Source organism: Arachis hypogaea, chromosome 20 (assembly GCF_003086295.3).
Source record: "Arachis hypogaea cultivar Tifrunner chromosome 20, arahy.Tifrunner.gnm2.J5K5, whole genome shotgun sequence".
Taxonomy (NCBI): Eukaryota; Viridiplantae; Streptophyta; class Magnoliopsida; order Fabales; family Fabaceae; genus Arachis; species Arachis hypogaea.
In genome coordinates, this window is record NC_092055.1 from 140039191 (window position 1) to 140062133 (window position 22943).

Genomic DNA, 22943 nt, shown 5'->3' on the forward strand with positions numbered 1-22943 from the left:
TAAGACAGACATGGTGATCAATTTGAAATAAGTTTCCACGGTTGAATATCCAACACTTAACAGAACAGATGGAACTCTTTTCCATGGGACCACAGTCACTTGTTTTAAATGTATAGGAAATTAAAATTTAAAGTAAAAGTAAAATTAAAATAAAATAATAATTTTTTTAAAATTATATTAAAAAGAATAAAAACTCACGAATAAATGTTTTCATGTGAAACTAATGGTTAAAAATCATTACATAATTTAATATATTTGACTAAATTATTATTTAACATATCTCAATCGTTAAACTTCACGTGAAGACATGTGTATATAAATACTCATTATTATTATAAAATTTTAATAGTTAAATGGATATTTTAATTCGTTCCTGGTTTGTGAAATTTTAGAATTTAGTGGCCAACAAACCATCCTTCTCCACATAAAGTTATAAACAAACAAGCTTCTCTAAAACTCAGACACAGTCTCAAAATCTCAACAGTGCATAGGTATTTTCACACTCTCTCTAGCATTCAATGCTAGTTGTTACTCTTTGCAGTTTGCACAATTACATTCCTGATTTTCCTTTATTTCTGCATTCCCATTCCTTTCTTAATTTTCCGCTTTTTTTTCTTTTTTAATTTATGTTTGAATGTTGATTTGGGAATTGTGTGTGTGTAGATTCAAAGGTGGTTGTTTTTGAATTAAGTCATCGCTATGGATTTGGCATCCGGTGTTGGTGGCAAGATCAACAAAGCTCAAGTTCTAGATGCTGTTGATAAGTATGCCATTTCTCTTTATTTTAATAATTTTTTAGATTTATATATTTAATTTTTTAGCTCTATATATACATGCAATTTGTTTCTGATATTGATACTCGCATTTTGGTTGAATTTCTGTGTGATTTCAGTAATCTGATCACTTTTTTTTTTAATTTACTCAAGTTTTCTCTGTTCTCAGTTGTTTTTTTTTTTATAATTTTATTTGATAATAAATGTCGCAACATTTAGTAAAGAAATTTTTAGATTTATATTTAAATTTTTAGCTTGATAATTACACATGCAATTTGGTTAAATTTTGTGTGATTTCAGTAATCTGTTCACATCTTTTTGTATTTACTCAAATTTTCTCTGTTCTTGGTTGGCTTTTGATAACTTGATTTGATTTGATAATAAATGTTATAACATTGAGTAAAGAATTTTTCTATTCGCAATGGAAATTTGGATATTTATTCACTAATCAATGTAACATTATCAAATCTTTCTTTCAATTTTACCCTCCAGGCCTCCATACAACTTTAAGCACAACACAAAATAAAATTAGAACAGACTGTTGAAAATGTTCTGCATCTCTGTTGGTTTTGCTGCTAATATAATCGGGTGACTTGTGTTGGTTATGTAAAATAACTTGATAATTGTTTGTTCTTAAGCCCTTAAGATTAAAGTCATTTGCGCTTCAGAAAATTGGTGATTCTACTGCTATTAAATTTGGAAATTATATAAATCTCAGTTTATTTATACATACATTGGTTGGAGTAGTAATCTTGGTTTTGTCTGTTATTGATCTTATTGTTCAGGTATGAGAAGTATCATGTTCACTATGGAGGGAAACAAGAAGATAGGAATGCTAACTACACTGATATGGTGAGAGATTAAGAAGAAAAAACAATAAAATATATTATTATGGCTCTGAACTATTATTATGGATATCTAGTTAATTAGATTGGTTATTCTGTCACAATTATGTTTTGATGATCAACGCATAGCTATCTCCTTTTCATTTTTACTTTTTAGAAAGAGAAAATCGATGGATATATGTTTTTTTTTTCTTTATTTCATCTATCCTCCTTCCATCACACAAGTGATGTTTGTTTATATTTTCTCGTCTTGTAGCTATTTTGATTATTTGCAGAAAGGATATCATAAGAATGCATATTTTTCAGGTTAACAAATACTATGATCTTGCTACGAGCTTTTATGAGTTTGGGTGGGGAGAATCTTTCCATTTTGCACACAGGTCTGTTTGCTTCATTCTGCAATTTCAAATTCAATATTTTGCTGTTAATTGGGTCATGCTGATGTCTTTCTTCTCTTTCAGATGGAATGGTGAGTCTCTTCGAGAAAGCATCAAACGTCACGAGCATTTCCTTGCTTTGCAACTTGGCTTGAAGCCTGGGCAGAAGGTTTTGATATTGGTAGAAACTCAGGTGCAATTAACTTCATGTAAAGTTGATAGTTGAGAGTCGTTAAATTATTTGACAGGATTGACTAAATTGTCATCTAACGGCTCTCAGCTATCAACTTCACATGAAGTTAACTGCGCCTGAGTTTCCACCTTTGATATTTCAATAGAATAAAGTAGCATCTTGTTATTTGGTTATCTGTATATTTTTAGTAAATACTCATGAACTTTTTTAATTTTGGGCTTAGGTTTTGGATGTTGGATGTGGAATTGGAGGACCATTGAGAGAAATTGCTCGCTTTAGGTGAACAATAACTCTTCATTTTTGGCTTCCTCTCCTTTTGCTCTTCCCTGCTCTGCCTTTACTGCTTGACAAAAATTGGTTAAATGAATTTTTCTGCAGCTCAACATCAGTTACAGGGTTGAATAACAATGAGTACCAAATATCAAGAGGAAAGGTATGTGTTGTGAGATGTAACGCGCTGACACAAGTTTTGACTTTTGAGAAGTAATTGGCAAAACTATTTGACCTTCTGGTTCAATCACTATATCTATCATTGTTAAAATTGTTGAGTCTTCTCACATACGTGCATTGATTTGAGTATTACTATGTATTTAGCACATTAATGCTTGGGAATTTTGTAGTATACTTATGAGTCTTCTAGTGTTTGATACACAAAGTCTATCATCATAAGCTTCCTGTTAGTTGAACCATTATTTTGACCTTCTTGATGAAGTATTTATGTTGATTTTCCATATTTTCTTAAACGATGATAGTATCTATACCTATATGTAGAGAGAATTGGGGTAGTTTGACTTGAATCTTGGTTCCTCACATCTTTTTGGTCTCTCTCACATTTTTGTAAATTCCAAAATGGTCATTGTGAGAAATCAAACCTAGTTTCTTCAAGTTATACACTATATAGATTCTTTAACTACAAAACTATGATTATTTTTTTGTTTGTTGGGTTATATAAAAAATAATTAATAAGAAGTGTTGCTTGACGGCAACTTCAAAAGCATTTCCATCATTACAGTTTTTTGTTATTTGACAGGAACTCAATCGTATAGTTGGAGTAGACAAGACTTGCGACTTCATTAAGGTTGATACTGAGAAATCAATTCATTTTTGTTTTCCAAGTTGGAAACCTACTAGTTTTCACAACATGTAGATCCAAGATTATTGTAAAATTGTTCCTATCCAATTATATATGTTAGATAGTTATTTCGGAAAAGCTTATATAAAAATGCATAAGACATAGATTTTGGCTAAGAGTAGTTTGATAATGCAGGCTGATTTCATGAAAATGCCTATTCCAGACAACAGTTTTGATGCAGTATATGCAATTGAAGCCACCTGCCATGCACCTGATGCTGTATGTGACCGAAATTCATACACTTACAACTTTTTATTCTTACTTCTTTTGCAAGTTATCAATAATTATGGATCAATTTTCAACGTAGCCTTACATATAACTGCATGAAGTAAATGTGTTGGCAGTAAATTTCAACAATGATGGAATTTTTATGTTCTAACATATTTAAACCTCATGCATTCGGAATAGTATGGATGCTATAAAGAAATTTATAGAGTGTTGAAGCCCGGCCAATGTTTTGCTGCATACGAATGGTGCATGACCGATGCATATGATCCCAATAACCAAGAACATCAAAAAATCAAGGTAAAATGGACGAAACAAAGATGTTATCTATTAATTCTGTGGAAACAACTTCATGTTTTGTAATTCAATACATAAAATTGATTCTTGCAGGCAGAAGTTGAGATTGGTGATGGCCTTCCAGACATTAGGTCGACTACAAAGTGTCTTGAAGCTCTTAAGCAAGCAGGTTTTGAGGTGAACAATAAAATCTTAGTAGTAATTTTGACGATATTGTTATTTGATTTTCTAAAAGATAGACAATTGGCTAAGAGGAGAATCATTCCTTTTCTGTATGAAGATAATATGGGAGAAAGATCTTGCAAAGGAGTCTCCTGTTCCCTGGTACCAGCCTTTAGACACAAATCACTTCTCACTGAGTAGCTTCCGTCTAACCGCTGTTGGACGATTTTTTACCAGAAACATGGTATTGTTACTCAACACCATAGCTATTATTTTATTCGGATTTAATTCCACTCTATTGTGATTTGGCAACACGTAGTTGAAAATTACAATAAAATTAGGAGTGGATTTTGCCACTTCCAAATTGAGACATCTTAATCTCAATTACCAAACATATTTATTACAAATTTTCATCAAGTTAGAGTAGCATTATTAATTTTAGAGTGGCATACTAGCATTATCCTCTCAGACATATATATATAAGATAAGATCTTTTGTATTACTCAATTTGATATTAGTTTCAGTCTTTCAGACCGTAAATTTGATTTATTTTAGGTCAAGGCTTTGGAATTTGCTGGATTGGCTCCAAAGGGAAGTCTAAGGGTTCAAGATTTTCTAGAGAAAGCTGCTGAGGGACTAGTTGAAGGCGGAAAGTAAGTTTCTCATTTATCTTTGTAATGTCATTTTCTATCCATATTTGAAGCTTATATATTATATACTTGTTTCAATTGGAGCTAAGGTTGGGATGTTCTTATTTCTTAAACCATTCCTGGCAATTCGGCTCCGATTGATTAGTGTCTCAGATACAAAAATACATAGACATAGAGATGCACAAAGATGTATAGTTGCACAGAACAGAGATGGCGAGAAACACGATAGAACTGAAATATAATGTCTCAGTGTGTATCATCTTAAAAGGAAGGATAGTGGTATCTCTCTCAGTGACCCATCCGGTCTTGATCTCGTCTCTCATTCTCATTCTTGACTCTTAAGTTGGAAGGACACTAATATGAAAACATCTGAGTTTCGATCGAAGCACATCGGAATCAAATGTGATTTAGTTTAATCTAACAACAACTCTCACTAGAGGAGGACTATCTGAAACTTGACTTGCTTTTGTTACCTATTTTCAATTTTCAGGAAAGAGATATTCACACCTATGTACTTCTTTTTGGCTCGGAAGCCTCTTTCGGAGAGCAACTAAATTGGTGGCGCAAATTGCATTCTGTAGTAAGGACTTCAAATCTTGGATTGTGTTTTTTTATGGCCTTATCAGAGTGATATTGTCTGTTTTAAGTTATTTTGTGTCTTGATTTTGATTCTAGTTGGTGGTAATTAAGTAGGGTGAAGACTCACATGCAGTTGTCTTTATATAAAGTTGATAGTTGAGAACCGTTAGATGGTAATTTAGTTAAACTTGTCAAATCATCTAACGGTTCTTAAATATTAACTTCACATGAAGACAACTGCATGTGAGTTTGAGAGTTTCTACCATTAAGTAGAGATGGCTTTGAATTTTCTCAATGGATGGGTTATCACTTATCATGTCATATTTATGTACCCTATGCAGTGTAAGAAAACATAAATAAGAAAGAAACTATGTGATTTCTAACCCACTTAGGAAATTCATTGTCTCTATCTTAAATCTTTATGAAATCCAATTCCTTATTTATTTTATTTTCATTTTTTATTTTTTGGATTTAACGAGTTGATGTGTATTCTGATGTATACTGAAGTACTAGTTTTAAACTGTCCTTAGTTATCCCTATTGAATATAAATTTAAGCATAATTAATAAACATATATAAGTCTTTTAGAGTTTGGTAAATTCTTGCCAAAGTTTAAAGAAAATTATATTACGTCAAAATGTATAAACTAAAATCAAAAGAAAATGCTAAGTGGTGCAATTAAGACATATCTATTGCATGAAATAACTAATTATACAAAGTAAAAAACTTGTTTCATAGAATTTACGTACAATGCGAAATTCAATGAATAGAAATATAAAATATTGGAATGGTACAAATACAATGCATTTTGTCCAAGTTATACTTCTTGAGCAGGAACAGAATCTTTGATTTGTTGATCTATTGGAATTGGACTTTCAGAGATTAGAGGTTGCTTGATTTCTTTGTAATTTTTGGAACAAGTAACCCCTTTCTTCTCCGGATAAAGTACATAGTGCTGAAGCATTAGAATTGAATCGTAAACTATAGTCACCTAAAATGATTTAAGAAGAAAAAAAAAACAAAGAAAACAAATTAGAATTCATTGATCAATATATAGCTAATCCACCTTAATTTAAACTAGTTCTTCCATACAAAAGAGTTGAAGAATGAATTCTTATTGCATGGATTAATTGGAAAATAAGGAAATTAATCATCTTTAAAGAAAAATATTGAAAATGAGAGTAAATTACATACCAAGGATATCAATACTTTTCCCATGTTTCCATAGAAGTTCACCCATGAACCTAGAGCGAGGTACATCATTGAGTTAGAACTTAGAACTCACAACACACATTATTTATTTATATAATTTGATATTGTATAATGAAGTATGTACTAATTCACTAAAATTTGTTATTAACCTTGATCTATATTAATAAAATAATAAAAAAAAAATAACAAACCTAACCTTGATCTATAGACTGCACAGCCATTTGTGAATAATTAAAGACTCCTCCGGAAAAATCAAGAAGAACACCACCAATGCTGAATCCATCTGTGCTCTTTCTCAAGAAGTTCATGAATGCCTATGTTCCATAATACAGTATCATTATGACTTAATTAACATTAAAAAAAATAAAAAGAATAATGTGAATCAAGTAATAAATGCATGCATGCAGGGTAAGGCTTGCATTCTGACCTGGGGAAAGTATTTGATTATTGTCATGCATACTTGAATTGAGCTGCATTTTATTGATTTTTCCACAGTATTATCAGAGGAAAATTTAATCATAATACATTATATATAAGTTAACTACAATAAATAAATTAATGAGTTCAACTAAGGAGGGAAAATTCTTTTTGGTCGATTATCTAATTTTTTTAAATAATTTTTTATTCTAAATTTTAAATCCTAAACTTTAAATTCTAAACTCTAAATTTTAATCCTAAATCCAAGCCTCAATAAAGGGTTAAACAACAGTTTTACAATAAAAAAAAAATTGACTAATTCAATTAAAAAATGATTGACATACTTATTCTAAATGAATATATAACAATAGTTATAAACTTATAATAGAATGAAAATAAAGGAATAGAAATGCATGTCTTAGAAAACAAAATACTCTATCATTTATTGATTTAATATCCTTGAGAGATGCCACATTTGCAGATGAGTGATCTAATAGCGTTGAATCAAATAAGTTTCGAGGTGAAAACTCAGGTGCAGTTAACTTCAGGTGAAGTTAATAATTGAGAGCGGTTAAATAATTTGACTGATTTAACTAAATTTTCATCTAACGACTCTTAGTTATCAACTTCACATGAAGTTAATTGCACCTGAATTTTCACCAGGTTTCAATATCATATTAGAATCGAGATTAAATAAGTCTAATTAAATCTCAAAAACTAATTAAACGGATCAGAGATATTTCGCACTTATAACTAAAAAATACAGGACTTGTAATGCCAGTAACTAATGCATCTACTTCCCAAAGATTTTGTTGTTCAAATAATGGCCCTAGAAAAATGAAACAGGTTCATGATCCTCAAAAGATTGATTGAGAAACTGAGTCACCAAAGAGAATCATCAAACTTACTTGAAGATGGAGATTAGCCAAAGCCATGAGTGGGAAGGTAATGCAATGAAAAAACAAATTGAATAAATGATGCACACAATAGCCACTATTGAAATGGCATATTTGGTGAATTTCTGATTTCCACGCTGCAAAAAGTTACAAATAAAAGGAACCATTTTTTAAACTATTCTAAGACTCAACAATAAACCAAATTAAACTTTAGGTTTAATCATTACGTTGGTTCATATAGTTTCACCAAATTATAATTAGATCTCTATATTTTTTTCTTTTCAATTGAATCCCTACACGGTTTTTAAAATTTACGGAACATTTCTCCCAAAAAATATGTGGTCAAAGATATAATTAGGTTTTTAATCGTGGATATCTTCAATTTTCGAAGAAATATTTAGTTAATTTTAACATTTTTTACACTAATAAGAACTTAATTACAAAATAAAAAACAGTGTAGAGACTAGTTGAAAGAAAAAAATTATAGAGACCTAAATACAAATTCAATGAAATTATAAGAACTAATAGAATAATAGAGTAATTAAATCTAAACTTTATTAACAACAGAGAAAAATAAAAGATATATTTAGGAAGAAGTTTGATAATACTTACTTCATAGATTGCAAGTTGGAACAATACAACTAAATTCATTACAACAGAGTGAGTTGAGAAAGCAACATCATTAGCCGCTACAGGGATCATCTACAAAAACAAAGAGATCATATCAGATTCAAATGATTTAGGAGATTAATAATTAACAGGCTTGGTTCATTTTCATGTTCATAAGATCAATACAAAACTAGTGACTTGTCCACTTATAATATTACCTTAGTTTTAGTGTACTAATAGTGAGATAATACTCAATTTGGTCCCTGAAATTATATGTGAGTCTTAATTTAGTTCCTGAAATTTCAATTGCCTCTATTTAGTCTCCGAAGTTTATAAACATGCCTCATATTAGTCCCAGACACCATTTTTTGTATAAAAACGTTAATAGAGCGCTGTTGTAGACTATCACATGTCACGTTAAAACTTGTAAAATGATGCAATTTTGGTTTTGATATTTAAATAGCTCAAAAACGGCATCGTATTACTTATTTTGTTAGGTAAAATTTTAATAAACACCATTTAAGATGTTATTTTTGGGTTATTTGAGTGTCAAAACCAAAATGACATCATTTTACAAAGTTTAGTGTGGCATCCAGCTGTCACGACAATGTTCCGTTAACATTTGTACCTTGAAAATTATTTCAAGGACTAACATGAGTTATGTTCACAAAGTTTGGGGACTAAATAGAGGCAATTGAAACTTCAGGGACTAAATTGAGACTCGTGTGTAAGTTCAGGAACCAAATTGAGTATTATCTCACTAATAGTATTTTTGTAAAACTCCTAAACAAACTAAAACAGTACATTAAAAAAAATGAAGAAGAAGACACAAACCTGTTGGTAGCCATACTTATCAAAATATTGTTTCTGAATAACAGGACTAAAGAAGAGGGAAGCGTTGTATATGAGATATGACCAGTGCTTTATCGTGTTTAGAATCTCGTAATCAAAGTTCAACCCCACCACACTAATGAGTTCAACACAACACTTGATAGTTAAAAGCAAAACCAAGAAGAAGAAAAAACAGAACAAGGAGTAAGAGTATGATGAGAAGACCTTTTTCTGCGGAAGTTTAAGATGACTTGTGGGTAACAAGATATGCCCCATGAAATGAAAGTCAACCAACCAAACACTTGGTATGTTACTTCCAGTGGAACTGAATTCCATGAAGCCATTCTTTCTTTGATGGGGAGGAACTTCTGCGTTGCCAATGTTACAAGCAAGTTGGAACTCCCAAACTTTTGTGGCAAAGTTTTGTGGGACCCTATTCATCATTATTCCACTCTTTGGATCTCACGTCTTAAATTAATTAGAATTTATTTTATTTAATATTTATTAATTATTAGACAAGTTTAAACTGTTATTAACTAATTTATTTTGGTTGCTAAATATTTTCGCACAAATATATATTAATTCATCCTTCCTATCATTGGTAAAAATGATAAATATTATACTCTAATTAAGAATTATTAGATTCAAGTCCTATAAATAATTTTTTATTGAGTTAATTTTACAGTCCATTGTTTATATTGTTCACAAAAATTAACGAAAGATAGAAAGATTTAAACCTACAACCTCTTGTGTGAGTACGAGGAGACTATGTGATTTGAACTATAATTTATTGACGTAATTTACATCGTTTAATAACGATAAAAAATAGAAAAGTCTAGGAGACCAGCAACTTTTGTGTTTTATGGCCAGCACTTAACCATCAAAACAAAAGTGAGTGATCTCCCACCATTAGATGTAATCTCACACCATTAAAAACACTAATTGATGACTAATTGATGGTTACAAAATACTAAAATTGCTGGCCCCTAGCGTTATAATATTGAAAATTAAAATTGATTTGATATGTCATTATAATATTTTATGGTTAGATTATATATATATATATATATATATATATATATATATATATATATATATATATATATATATGTCTTAATTTTTTAAAATTTAATAAGTTTGATTATCAGAGTAATATAAATGCTTTGGTTGAAAGTGGGGTATTTGAGTTGTTCAAATATGTACTTGCATTATTAGTAGGCAGTAGCTTGTAAAATTTTCCTTCTGAGACTGGATTTTCCTCTTTGTGATGTCTGCATGCACCTGGTACAAAATTTGTGCTTAATTCAGTTTTGATTGTGAGGGCTATGCAGCCAAAAAGGAAATATCACTTTCCGTTTTCTTTACGTGTTTGTCTGTTTGATAAGTAATATTGATTGAATTTTAGAAAGCCTAATAATAGGGTCCTTATTCTGGACAGATTCATTTCTTGTCATCAAATGCTATACAGGGCAGATTCATTTTGATCTAAATTTAATAGTCTAAAATTTAAGATTTACTATTTATGATTTTGAAATTATGTTTTAACGTTTGGGATTTAGTGTTTAAGATTTAGGATTTTAAAATTATGATTTAGGTTTTAAGATTTAATATTTTAAATTTATAGTTTAGAATTTAAAATTTAGTGATTTAATCTATAATTTCAAAATTAGTAGTGATAGTTCATAATTTAGAATTTTAAAGTTAAAGTTTACGATTTAGAATTTAGAATTTAATATTTAAAATTTATAATTTAAAATTTAAAATTTACTGATTTAGTGTATAATATTTAAAGTTTAGGTTTATAATTAGAATTAAAATTAATGTAAAATATTTATAAAAAATTAATACTTTTGTGTTAAGATGAATAATAATTATATAATATTATTTTTTCATGCAAAACATATTTTATTTGACGAGTCTTTTTTCAGCCTAAAATAAAATTCAACATGTATGGTAATTTATTAGCATGTTACATTTTCATAATCCCTAATTCCCTTCTATCACTATATTATGATTAGAGTTTAATTTAATTTAAAACATGATGGAAACTCAGATAGAGTTGGCTTTATGTGAAGTTGGTACTTGTGAGCCGTTAGATGATTTGATTGATTTGACTAAATTTTCATCTAACAGTTCTCAAATATCAACTTCACGTGAAGCCGACTTCACCTGAGTTTTCACCTTAAAACATTCGTACCAAAGATTTGAAACTAGTAAAATTAAATATAACTTAATTAATTAATAAATTATAATTTAAATGACATAAAATTTTTTAGGGCCCCGCTACACATACATGCAAATAACGCATACAATCCTTACAAGTTGGCCCAACCCAGGTTTAATCCACGCGCACTCCCTCCCTTTAAATGGAGCGTCAATTCCACGCGCGTCCCTCAAACAATTACACTTCGAAAAAACCGCTCGTTATGGCTCACTCTTCCTCTTCTCCTTCAAAGATAACACAAATCCTCAAGTTTCGAGCAACATTCCAAACCGAAGAGACATTTGAACTCGTCGCGAATAATAGCAGAAACCATCAACAAAATATTATTCAAGGTACGTTATTGTTTTACTCATCTTGTACATTTTCCACATTTCTGTTTCTAATTTCGAAATCGAAGAACTAGGTTTTACTGTTCTTCTATGTTCTTCTAGGTTTTATTGATCTTCTTGTTCTAAATCTCATATCACTGTTTTTACTATTCTTCTTATTCTAGATTTTACTCTTCTTGTAAGTTCCTCTAGGTTTTACTGTTCTTCAAAGTGGTTCTAGGTTTTACTGTTCTTCTTGTTCTAGTTCTTCTCGTAACTGATTTTTCGCTGTATATTGCTTAATTTATTGGGTGTATATGGAGTAATTTGTATGGGTGTATATGGTTGATTGTTGGGTGTATATGGCGTAATGTGTTGGGTGTATACGGCGTAATTTGTTGGGTTTATATTCCTGAACCCATATCATGTAATATAATCAACTGTTGCAACTGTTTTAATATTGCTTGTCCTTGGGTGCATATTGCTTGACATTGTAATATTGCTAGAGCTTGTATATTTATCCATGTTTCAGTGAATTGAACATAATTTTGAACTGATCTAATTAAATACTTATGAAATCGGTTTGGGTGTATGTACCTCATCTAAGTTTTTACCGTTCATAGCTTTTACTGTTCTTCTTGTTCTAGTTCTTCTTCTAACTGATTTTTGTGTGTATATTGAGTAATTTGTTAGGTGTATATGAAGTAATGTGTTGGGTGTATATGGTTGATTGTTGGGTGTATATGGCATAATTTGTTGGGTGTATATTTCTGAACTCATATAATTTAATATAGTCAACTGTTGCAAATGTTCTAATACTGCTTGTCCTTGGGTGTATATTGCTTGACATTGTAATATTGCTTGAGCTTGTATATTTATCGTTGTTTGAGTCAATTGAACATCATTTTGAACTGATCTCATTAAATACTTATAAAATCGGTTTGCGTGTATGTGGTTGATCTATGGGTGTATCTGACTGATATCTATGGGTGTATTTTTCATTGCAGTAAAAATGGAAGGCAAAAACCAAGCTGAAAAAAATGTAAGAACAAATATATGTTTTCGATCAAATCAGTTTTTCATAATAGAAATATATCTAACTCTAATTTTGCTTTGTTTACAGCAAATCAAGGACCTAAAGTGTGCAACCCATCTGTTGAGTGAGAAATTCAGAAATATGAGCGAGGAGAAGTGATGCAATAAGACTGTCCAGGCCATCCTCATTGTTATTGAGTCCATTTTGTCAGATAGATTCTAATGATATTGTCACTGATTAATGTAACTGTTATATACTCTTGTAAGAAATTGAACACATGGTGTAAATATATTTGATCCAATTATAAGTAAATTTTTTTTCCATAATTAAACTCTCTCTGGTGTATTCAAAATGTCTGATTTACAGGTACTATAATATGAAGGAAAACATCAAACCAAATATACACCCATAACCTGGCATTTTACACCCAAAGAATGTTGATTATACACTCAAAACCCTAAGAACCTAAATCCTAAACCCTAAACCCTAAACCCCTAAATCATAAACCCTAAACCCTAAAAATGAAACCCTAAACCCTAAAACCTAAAACCATAAAACCCTAAACCTTAAACCCTAAAACCCTAAAACGCTAAACCCTAAACCCTAAAACATAAACCCTAAACCCTAAACCACCCAACCTACTATACCCAAATCATTGAATTTTAGGATTTAGGGTAATTATATTATTGTTTGACAAATTGAATAAGCGAGCTGTTTCGGGTAATAAACTTGTTAAAAAATGAATGCATGCTCTCGCTCCTTTGTGTGCTTCTCATCCCTGCCCAGAAGTGGTGATCCAGATAGATTGGAACCCATATATGACAGTCTGCATAGAGATCTGCATAATACACCCAAACACAGACTATAAATACACCCGATAAAAATTAAATTTACACCTCTGCTGCAGATTTTAACCCAACACTACCTGAAAGTCACTTGTTGTCCACAAGACCAAAATTTAGCAGAAAATCATTCCAATTCCTATCAAATGAGTCTTTGATATGAGAGTTTCATTTTCCCTCTCTGCTACATGTAATCAATTGATTCTTAATCTCGTTTTCCTTCCTATTTGTGCTCCGAACTCTTGTAGAAAAACCTGCAGCCTTGGCGTAGTTCCTGTAAAATTTTTCAGCATCTTCAAGGGTGGTAAAGGTAATTCTAACCTTCGGAACAAACTGGTCATCAACAACAGAGAGATGCTGCAGAATACACCATGTCAAAAACTATAAATACACCCAATTATTGCTAATATAATACACCCGAACGGCACCAACTCAACTAAAATGACAATAAAAGCCATAAGCTGTAAATACACAGGCTGCAGAATACACCATGACAAAAACTAAAAACACACCCAATCATGTCTGATATAATACACCCGAACGACAACAACTCAACTAAAATAACAAAAAAAAGCCATAAACTGTAAATACACCCACACTCCCGAAAAAATACACCCAAAAAAGTTTTGATCTACACCCGAGCATCTGCTATAAATTCCAGATAATCAATCAAAACTAATACATTACATTCAATCCACAGATTTATGTTCACGGGGAAGTTTCACAGTCAATGTTCACGAATTATTCAGCTACACAATGCTATACAAATTACCGCAACAAAATTCAGAGTAATCGTATGTAAATCAAATCTAAGGAACTTCGTTAGATTCAAATTCATAATCCACTTCGCCCTGATTCAGCTGACAATCTGAGGTTGAATCATCCATTATCTTTAAAACGAGTTCAAACTTTGATTTTAGAAACCAGAAAATCGAAAAGAAAACGAAGCTGGAGTTACAGAAAGAAGAACTAACGTCAATGACGAAGAACAAACCAATGAGAAAGGAGAGGAAAAGAACGATCGAAAAATCAGGAGAAGACGCGCAAGAAGAAGAACGATGAAAGAACGATGAAATTTGGAAAGAAGGAAAACAAAGAAAGAAACAAATCTTTTAAATTTGGTAGTTATACAAACACGGAATCTTTATATAGCGTGTGGAAGTGACGTACAAATTGCAGCGCATTTTAATAGATTAGGCGTTAATGAACTTGTAATAGTTATAAGCCCTAATCGCTTGTATACTGAACTTTAAGACATTTAAATAGTATAATCTTTTCGTACTCGTATAAGAATTTGCAAGTTCGGGTGTGTATCTTTGATAAAAAAAAATTGTGGCTTCCAATCTTATTCCAAAAAAAAATATGACGCAAGTGAAACCCTAATCTTTGGGCGACTCCTCAACACCACCATCATCCTCGTTCATGCTCTGCGCTGCCATGCCGGAGGTTGCTCGCCGCTGACGTTCCTCGGTCGCCTCCCCGTCGTTTCACCGATTTCCTCACCTCTGTTCATCGTCTCTGTTCCAGTGTTCCTCTGTTCTGGTTTCTTCTTCTCTTCGGTTGCTTCTTCTGGCTTCTGCTTCTGCTACTGATTCTTCTTCTGGCTTCTGCTTCTGCTGGTTCAACTGGCTTCTGCTGCTTCTTCTTCGTCTGGGCATCTGGCTTCTGATTTTTCTTCTGTTTAAATTCTGGAAGTTTACTCTTCTGTCAAATATGAATAGCTAGGAACTAATAGTTTGTTAGAGATTAGTGTTATTTGCTTCTGTTTCGCTTGCAATTTAGGTTCACTTCTCCATCTTCATTAAACACAATGAAATAAGTGGCTTGCATGTGACTGGTTGCAGTTCTTGATTTATGTTTGTTCCTTTTTGGATCTTGGACATGCGTTTCAAATGCCTAAAAACTTGTAATATGTGCCTGTGTAAAAGGATTTGCTGCATCTTTATAGGCTATTCCCTTGAAGCTGCTTGCTTTCCTTTGATAAACTGTTGTAATAAATTTGGAGCTTAGTCAGAATTTAGAATTGTGAATATTTGAAGAAAACTCTCAAGTCTTATTATTACATTTTTCTCTATGTCTTGGACAATACAATCAACATAGACCCCTTTATTAAATCATTCACATTTAACATGTTACTCTTTTCTCTGAATTTATTTGTTTATTCATTCTTGTGTTTGCATTGCTCTATGCATTTATGTATGTATGTATGTATGCATATCCAAATGTTCCTGATTATTTATTTTTTGTCATCATCCTTTTGGTAAGTTAGTTGGAGGGAGGAGGACTCACCATATGGAACTCTTTACCCAACAGGAGGTTCAAAGATAAGAAGAATTCGTTGATCGTCGCTTGAAACCTGATCTTCAACGCGCTATCGATGAGCGGTATTTGTCTTATATTTGTTGATTTTGTTTGTTTTCTGGTTCAAATAGATGTGTATGTATACCTTATTGAATAATAATGTTGGTTTTCTGCAATTAGGGTAAGCTCTAGTAGGATATATATGATGCCATTGGATTTATTATGAGTTTGAAATCAAAAGAGTTACATAGTTTCATTCTTGTTGACATGGCATTGTTTAGGTATTGTGCTACTATATGATTTAGGATTAAGTCTGTAATTTCCTTGAAATGGATTGTTAGATGCGCCGATGCGGTTTACATGTGCATCCATAAGTTTGAGTGTTTCTTGTCTGTTGCATGTGTTTCCACAGTTTTTCTTACCTATTTCCTTTGTTCTCCTTTTTGCAGGGACAAGGTCTTTGAACAACAGAAAATTTTGTATCCTTTTTCAGTTTTATGTATTCTGGTGACGACCATATATTTTTATCATCCATGTCTTGTAAAATCCATGGTTACATCAAATCCCCCTATCAAGTGGATCATGTCATGCCAATAAGCTGATTTCGGGATTAGTTTGCAATTTGCATCCCAAGACTGCCTCTTTAAACTATCTTGTTCATTATTATTACATACTACATAATTCTAGGAATTTCAAAAGAGAAAAAGAATATTTATGTATCTAATTATTTATATATATTCATGTGAAACTTGTTATATTACATACCATCTATGAATTCAATGTTGCTCTCTATGAAGTTCCTTGTGTTATAAAGGGATTCACTTGAATTTTTGTTCTCAGTGCTGATTTGCGAAGAAACATTGAAAACCTAGAGAAGAATAGTGTTACCAGTCTAAGAACTCTGGTCAATCTTGGATCCGAGGTGTACTTGCAAGCAGAAGTGTAAGTCGTGATCATATCATATTTTCACTTTATTTCACTGCTGTTTTTCTTTTCTCAGAGTTGGTGACCAATTGCATTTTTCGATTCTTTAAATTACATATTTTCTTTATTTCTTTTGACTTTGTTCTTGGCATACATCTGTTTTATCATCAATCCTTATTATGAAGCATATGCTATGTGTTATAAAGATATATGTATCTACATTTGAGTCATTACTCATCACCATATTTTCATCAAAGATATATGCTACATGCTTCAACTTTCATATCTGTTTTATCTATATCTTTCGTGAACCTACAACCTTGCAAACTAAGAGCATTTCTAAGTTGGTTTTATTTTAATTTCATTTTGGATTCCACAAAATGTCACATTAGCATTTGTCCGACTTGAGACTAAATATGAGAATTTTTCACTCGAATGTTTGGTTTTAATTAATCTAAAACTTTATATGAAGTGGCAAAATTAATTGTTTCTCCAGCAAAGTGAAACCGTCTCTCTAAAGTGAGACCGGTTTCATTTCATCAATTATCTTCAATGTAAAGTGAAATTTCGAACCATTTCACTTCATGTACACGTCAGATTTGAAACTCTAAAAGGAACTGCATTGGAGTTGCTCTAAGAGACCTCTCCCCACATAGTCCACTCCTTTATCTTTTCACTTTTTCACCAATAAATATAGATCTTCATGTTCTCTCTGTAATCTGGTGAAATTCCCATTTTTAATCTATGTTAAATGTTGATGAAACTTTGCAGGCCCAATACGCAACATATTTTTGTGGATGTAGGGTTGGGATTCCATGTTGAATTTACTTGGTCTGCAGGTTTGAACTACATACAGAAAAGGGAAGAAACAATAGCTAAGTAAGATATTTTCACTTAACATATTTTGTATAGCTAAAACATCAAGATCAATCTGCCTTATTATGCCTTTCCGGATTTGCTTTTGAAATTTTTAAGCAACAATATATGCCTTACTTAAATGGAGTGGTTTAAAGGACAATGGATTGGAACAAAATCTTTAGTAAAATTGTAGCCCAAGATCCTCATATTTTCTGTGCTGAACATCGTCTGCATCAATGACCACCAGAACTACTTGATTTTCCTTAGACATTGACATTAGTACTATGGCTTGGAGGTGTTGTAGATGATCATACTCAAGATTTAAGTGCAGTTCTTATTTCAAGTATGCTGAGGGAATTTACTTATGACAAGTTTTGTGTGCCTTTTCTTTCTATCTTGCATGATTTTTGTACGTGGTTAGACTGAAAGGTCGCAGCTGATAATTGATGAGTGTATAGAATTACTCTGGCTTGTAAGTTGGAATACTTGGTCACTTACCAAGTCCTCATTAAAAGAGTGATTAAAAAGGACATGGCTTATTTATTTCAGGCAAATAGATGAGTACAATCAGTCAATCGCATCAATTAAAGTGCAGATCAAGCTGGTATGTTTTGTTGAAGGTTTCCCTGTTTATTATTATTATTATTATTATTATTATTGGAGTTATGAGAACTTTTTCTTCCACTATTTCCACGTAGGTTCTCGAATCTTTACTACAACTTCCAGCTGAGAAATCATTACCCGAGCGGAATTTTTGATGCTTACTGAGTATAATTCCAGATCATTCATCTTTAGTCTCTTTTGAACAATTGTAAATTCCGGATCATTCATGTTTAGTCTCTTGCGAACAATTGTAAAGGAACAATGCAAGGCAATGATGTGATCATGTGAAACAGGACAAAGATTTTATTTACCCCAAATATTGTCATTCTAATTGCATATATTATAGTGATTAAACACATTGATTAAGAACCCAAAGGGGCAAGTCTCTTCATCTGTGATTCTCTTTAGTTGAAATGCCGATCTTAGTATCTCCCAACATTCTGCAGAATGATGCCGAAGTTCTTATACTTCTAAAATACATTTAGATAAAGGAACTTCGTTTAGTGGTGTGAAAGGCCTACCTAAAGAGAGACAAAAGTATACCTTTCTAACCATACGAAACATTTTTTGATCCTCCAAAATGTGGGATCAAGAAAGGCCAAATTCAGGAAGTCTTCCTTGCTATTCTCTTTTACCTTAAATCAGAAGCCAAATGCCCAGCCGAAGGTGCATGGCCACGTAAGGACGCCTTTAGATCCATGTAGGATTGTATTAATCTTGCCATAGCTCATGTAAACCTTTGTCGCATCCTAAGATACAACACAATGGTATTTTTTGATTCATGTAGTCCACTCCATCTAATGAGAAGAGGCTTTAAGTAAGTATATGTTTTTGGAAGTTTTATGGTATGTCAATTAGTTAGTATGAATCACCCTAGATTTTAGGCTCGGTTTAAGGGAAGTTTCTGAATTTTATCCACCATTATAAAATGTGTATCATGATATATGTGATTTTCATTGTTAGATTCAACATCTCCTTCATTCTTCTTAAAAAATCATATTTTATTTCCATATTATATTTTTTTTTTTTGCCTAAATTGAAATGTTGCATTAGCTGTTAGTCACATAAATTTAGTGTTTTTTTAGCGAATTAGATGAGCAAGTTTTTTTTTTTTTTTTTTTTTTTTTTTTTTTTTTGTGACTAAATAAAAAAGAAAGAAAAAAAATAGAAAAAAAAAACAAATTAATTGGCTATGTTTATATCTAAATCTATTAGATGTTGAATCTCACTCCATGGTTAACTGACTCCAATTCGAGTGAATGTCCGCGCCAGAAGTAGCTGCTTTAGCCATACAATCTGCAACACTATTTGCATTCCTCTGAATTAAAAGAATAGAGACTCTCCAATTCCAACTCATAACCTCCTGTATATGCTTTGCCAAATCCCATTCTAGAATATCCTTATCAAGCATTCTTTGGTTTACCAAGAAAAGAACTTTTAAACAGTCTGTTTCACAAATAATCTCACGAAATCCACTATCCCAAGCAAGAAGTAAACCTCTCCAAATTGCATACAATTCAGCAAAAAGAACACTGCACACTTCGACTTTTCCAGTGCAACCTTTCAACCAACATCCATCAGAATTGCGAATGATACAACCAAAACCAGCATAGTCAAAAGGAACAAAACAACTAGCATCACAATTCAATTTAATAGAATGAAATGGAGGTGGAACCCAATGCAAACAAAGCGAAGGAGGAGACAAAGATTGATGCATAGCAAAAATAGTGTGGAGCTTCTTTACTGAACTACGAATCAAACTCACCACTTTACTAGCACTCCAAGAGTCATCTATATTAAATAAGTCATCATTTCTACTTCTCCAAATCTACCAGATGGTCGAAAAGAAAAGAAAAACATCTCCACTCCTTGCACTTCTGTAGAGCCAATCACGTAAATCTGAATTATTTGAATACAGGCCTAAAAGGTTCCAGACCTCCTTGGCACTAGGGCACTCCCGAAGACAATGAAGAATGAATTCAGAACCATTCTGACACCGATGACAGGTGCTAGATAAAGCTAAGCCACGACCCAAACGAAACTCTGCCGTAGGAAGAACATTATGAAAATTGAGCCAAATCAAGAACTTGTACTTCTCAGGAATATGCAGTCGCCATACCGACAACCAATTATCACTAGATTGAGACCCGCGCAATGCGCGGAGAGGTAGATTACTTATATTATAAATAAATTTTAATAAATGTTATATTAAAAATATTTTAGAGAACATATTATAAATAGATTTTGAATTTATTTTTTTTAAAAAAGACAGATTATTTATATTAGAGTTATATAAAACTGCATTTTCATTTTTTTTTCGATTTGCATTAATTGCTACACTGTCTTTTTTTGCGTTTTTTTTTGTTTGTAAATAATTAAAAAAATGAATGAATGAGAATGAAAAACATATAAAAATGTTAAATTAAATTTAAGAAAATTTTGACAATTAGTATGAGAGATTAAGAAATAAAGAGTAGTAAAAGTCTTAATATGTATAAGTTGTAGAATTTGAATATTTGTAACTGAAATTTTTTATAATAATTATTATTATGACACTTTTAATGTATGTTTATTGCATTTAATTAGTACTTGATGTTTCAATTGAATAATAATAGATAAGAGCTTTTTGTTTTAATTTTTTTAAAACATTTTACTAAATAGTGATTGGTTGATTTTCATCTTTTGCCAAGTCATTAGAATTGCTGATGTGGCATCATTAGCAAAGAAAAAATGGCTTAAACTCATTGTGGAGAAAGTTAGTATCAGCTTTTATATATTATAAAAATGTTAAATTAAATTTAAAAAATTTTTGACAATTAGTATGAGAGATTAAGAAATGAAGAGTAGTAGGAGTCTTAATATGTATAAGTTGTAGAATTTGAATATTTATAACTGAAATTTTTTATAATAATAATTATTATGATACTTTTAATGTATGTTTATTTCATTTAATTAGTACTTGAATAATAATAGATAAGAGTTTTTTGTTTTAATTTTTTTAAAACATTTTACTAAATAGTGATCGGTTGATTTTCATCTTTTGCCAAGTCGTCATTAGAATTGTTGATGTTGCATCATTAGCAAAGAAAATATGGCTTAAACTCATTGTGGAAAAAATTAGTATCAGCTTTTATAAATAGATAGATAGATAGATTTGAGTGGTGGATTCTAAAATTTTGTCAAGTAAGCGATGGTGCTGATATGGCGTTAGTAGAAGAAGAGAAATAATTTAGAAGTAATGTGGGTAAACCTAATTTTGGTTGTGACTGTTGGAGAGAACCGTTTAAAAAGGAGGAATACATAAACCTGTGCTACTTGCAATGAGTTCACAATTAAAATGTTATTATTTATAACAAATAAATAGGGCTATTAAAAATGATATTGAACAACAGAATGAAAAGAGTAAACGGCAAAGTTAAAAATCTTTAGGAAGATACCTGGGACGAATTTCCTACGTTGGCAGCGCCGAATGGTAACGTTAGTTTGAGACCCAGAATCGAGCTCTGATAGGAAAACCGCAACAGAAGGAATGGAGTTTGCCCTGGTTTCTGCAATTTATGCAATGCAGCTCCGCTGGAGATGGACATCGTGATGGACAATTTGTTTTGAGGAAAAAACAATGACTCATGGGACCGGAAGAGTATGGAGGAAATAGGATCTTGGTACAGAGAGGTGCCAAGAGGGGTTTTCAGAGTTTTTTTTGGGTAAATGTTAATTTGTGTTTTTGTTGTTTTAGAAATAAGGATTGATTTGAAAAAAGTTAAGTTGTTGGTTTTTATTGTGTTTTTTAGTTGTTTTTTGTGTTTTTTTTATTTGAAAATAAAAGTTGATTTGGCAAGATTTGAGTGGTGGATTCTAAAATTTTGTCAAGTAAGCAATAGTGTTGACATGACGTTAGTAGAAGAAGAGAAATAACTTAGAAGTAATGTGGTACCTACTTTTATATATTAAAAATAGATGCTCATTCTAGTCAAACTTTCTTTTGGCTAGCCAACTGTACCCATTCCTAATTGAGTAGAGTCTAGAAAATACCGCATCTTACGACCAATCCGAACTCTTTCCAGCATTCAAATTCAGATTATAAGTATTCAAATGCTGTTTGACATCTTCTGAAATGTTAGAGAATAGAAAATATTTTTATATAAACAAATTTAATATTTATATATCACTAAACATATTTAGTATTTATATATCTTTAAATAGATTTGATTTTTATATAAATAAAAGTGTTACTAGTTTTTCATATGAATAAAAGATTCTTGGTTCAACATTCATTTTTAATGTATTTTTTTTTAATAGTAGATTGGATTAACAATTTTATTTGACTGGATTGAATCAGATTAAGTACTTATGAATAGGGTTGTTTATGCCGTTCTTGATTCTTCTGATTAAACTCATATCTTACCATATCCCGTTTATTGCTAGTGGAACAGTTAATAGTTTAAGTGCATGTTTGGGCGCCATTATTTTGTTAAAAAAAGATCTTTTTTCAATAAAAAAAGATATTTTTTTTTTATTTTTTAACGTGTTTGGCAAATTTCTAGTAGTAAAAATAAAAACACTAGTAAAATAAAAAAAAGATCTTTTTTGAGAAGCTGTAATTTACATTTTTTTTAAAAGATCTTTTTTTCTTAAAAAAAAGATGTTTTT

The 22943-nt window shown here is 31.3% G+C and overlaps 2 protein-coding genes and 1 pseudogene across 2 annotated transcripts; 2 read left to right on the top strand and 1 right to left on the bottom strand.

Moving 5' to 3' along the window:
* Window positions 1-345: 345 nt before the first annotated feature.
* LOC112783834 (cycloartenol-C-24-methyltransferase) lies at window positions 346-5681 on the top strand. The gene is made up of 14 exons (XM_025826905.3): window positions 346-491; window positions 664-764; window positions 1559-1625; window positions 1925-1998; window positions 2080-2164; window positions 2412-2467; window positions 2567-2621; window positions 3219-3266; window positions 3456-3539; window positions 3729-3845; window positions 3936-4019; window positions 4123-4248; window positions 4560-4657; window positions 5145-5681. Exons 2-14 carry the CDS (start codon window positions 700-702, stop codon window positions 5206-5208), a joined length of 1023 nt encoding a protein of 340 aa, XP_025682690.1. The 5' UTR covers window positions 346-491; window positions 664-699; the 3' UTR covers window positions 5209-5681.
* Window positions 5682-5902: 221 nt separating this feature from the next.
* Window positions 5903-9663, bottom strand: LOC112784831 (cystinosin homolog). Its single transcript, XM_025828159.2, has 8 exons — window positions 9423-9663; window positions 9201-9333; window positions 8370-8459; window positions 7770-7894; window positions 6872-6914; window positions 6641-6758; window positions 6427-6476; window positions 5903-6223 (listed from the first exon to the last, which is right to left on the bottom strand). The coding sequence occupies exons 1-8, from the start codon at window positions 9539-9541 to the stop codon at window positions 6050-6052; spliced, it is 852 nt and encodes a 283-aa protein (XP_025683944.1). The 5' UTR covers window positions 9542-9663; the 3' UTR covers window positions 5903-6049.
* Window positions 9664-15653: 5990 nt separating this feature from the next.
* On the top strand, window positions 15654-18668 carry LOC112783040 (uncharacterized; annotated as a pseudogene).
* The last annotated feature ends 4275 nt before the right edge of the window (window positions 18669-22943 follow it).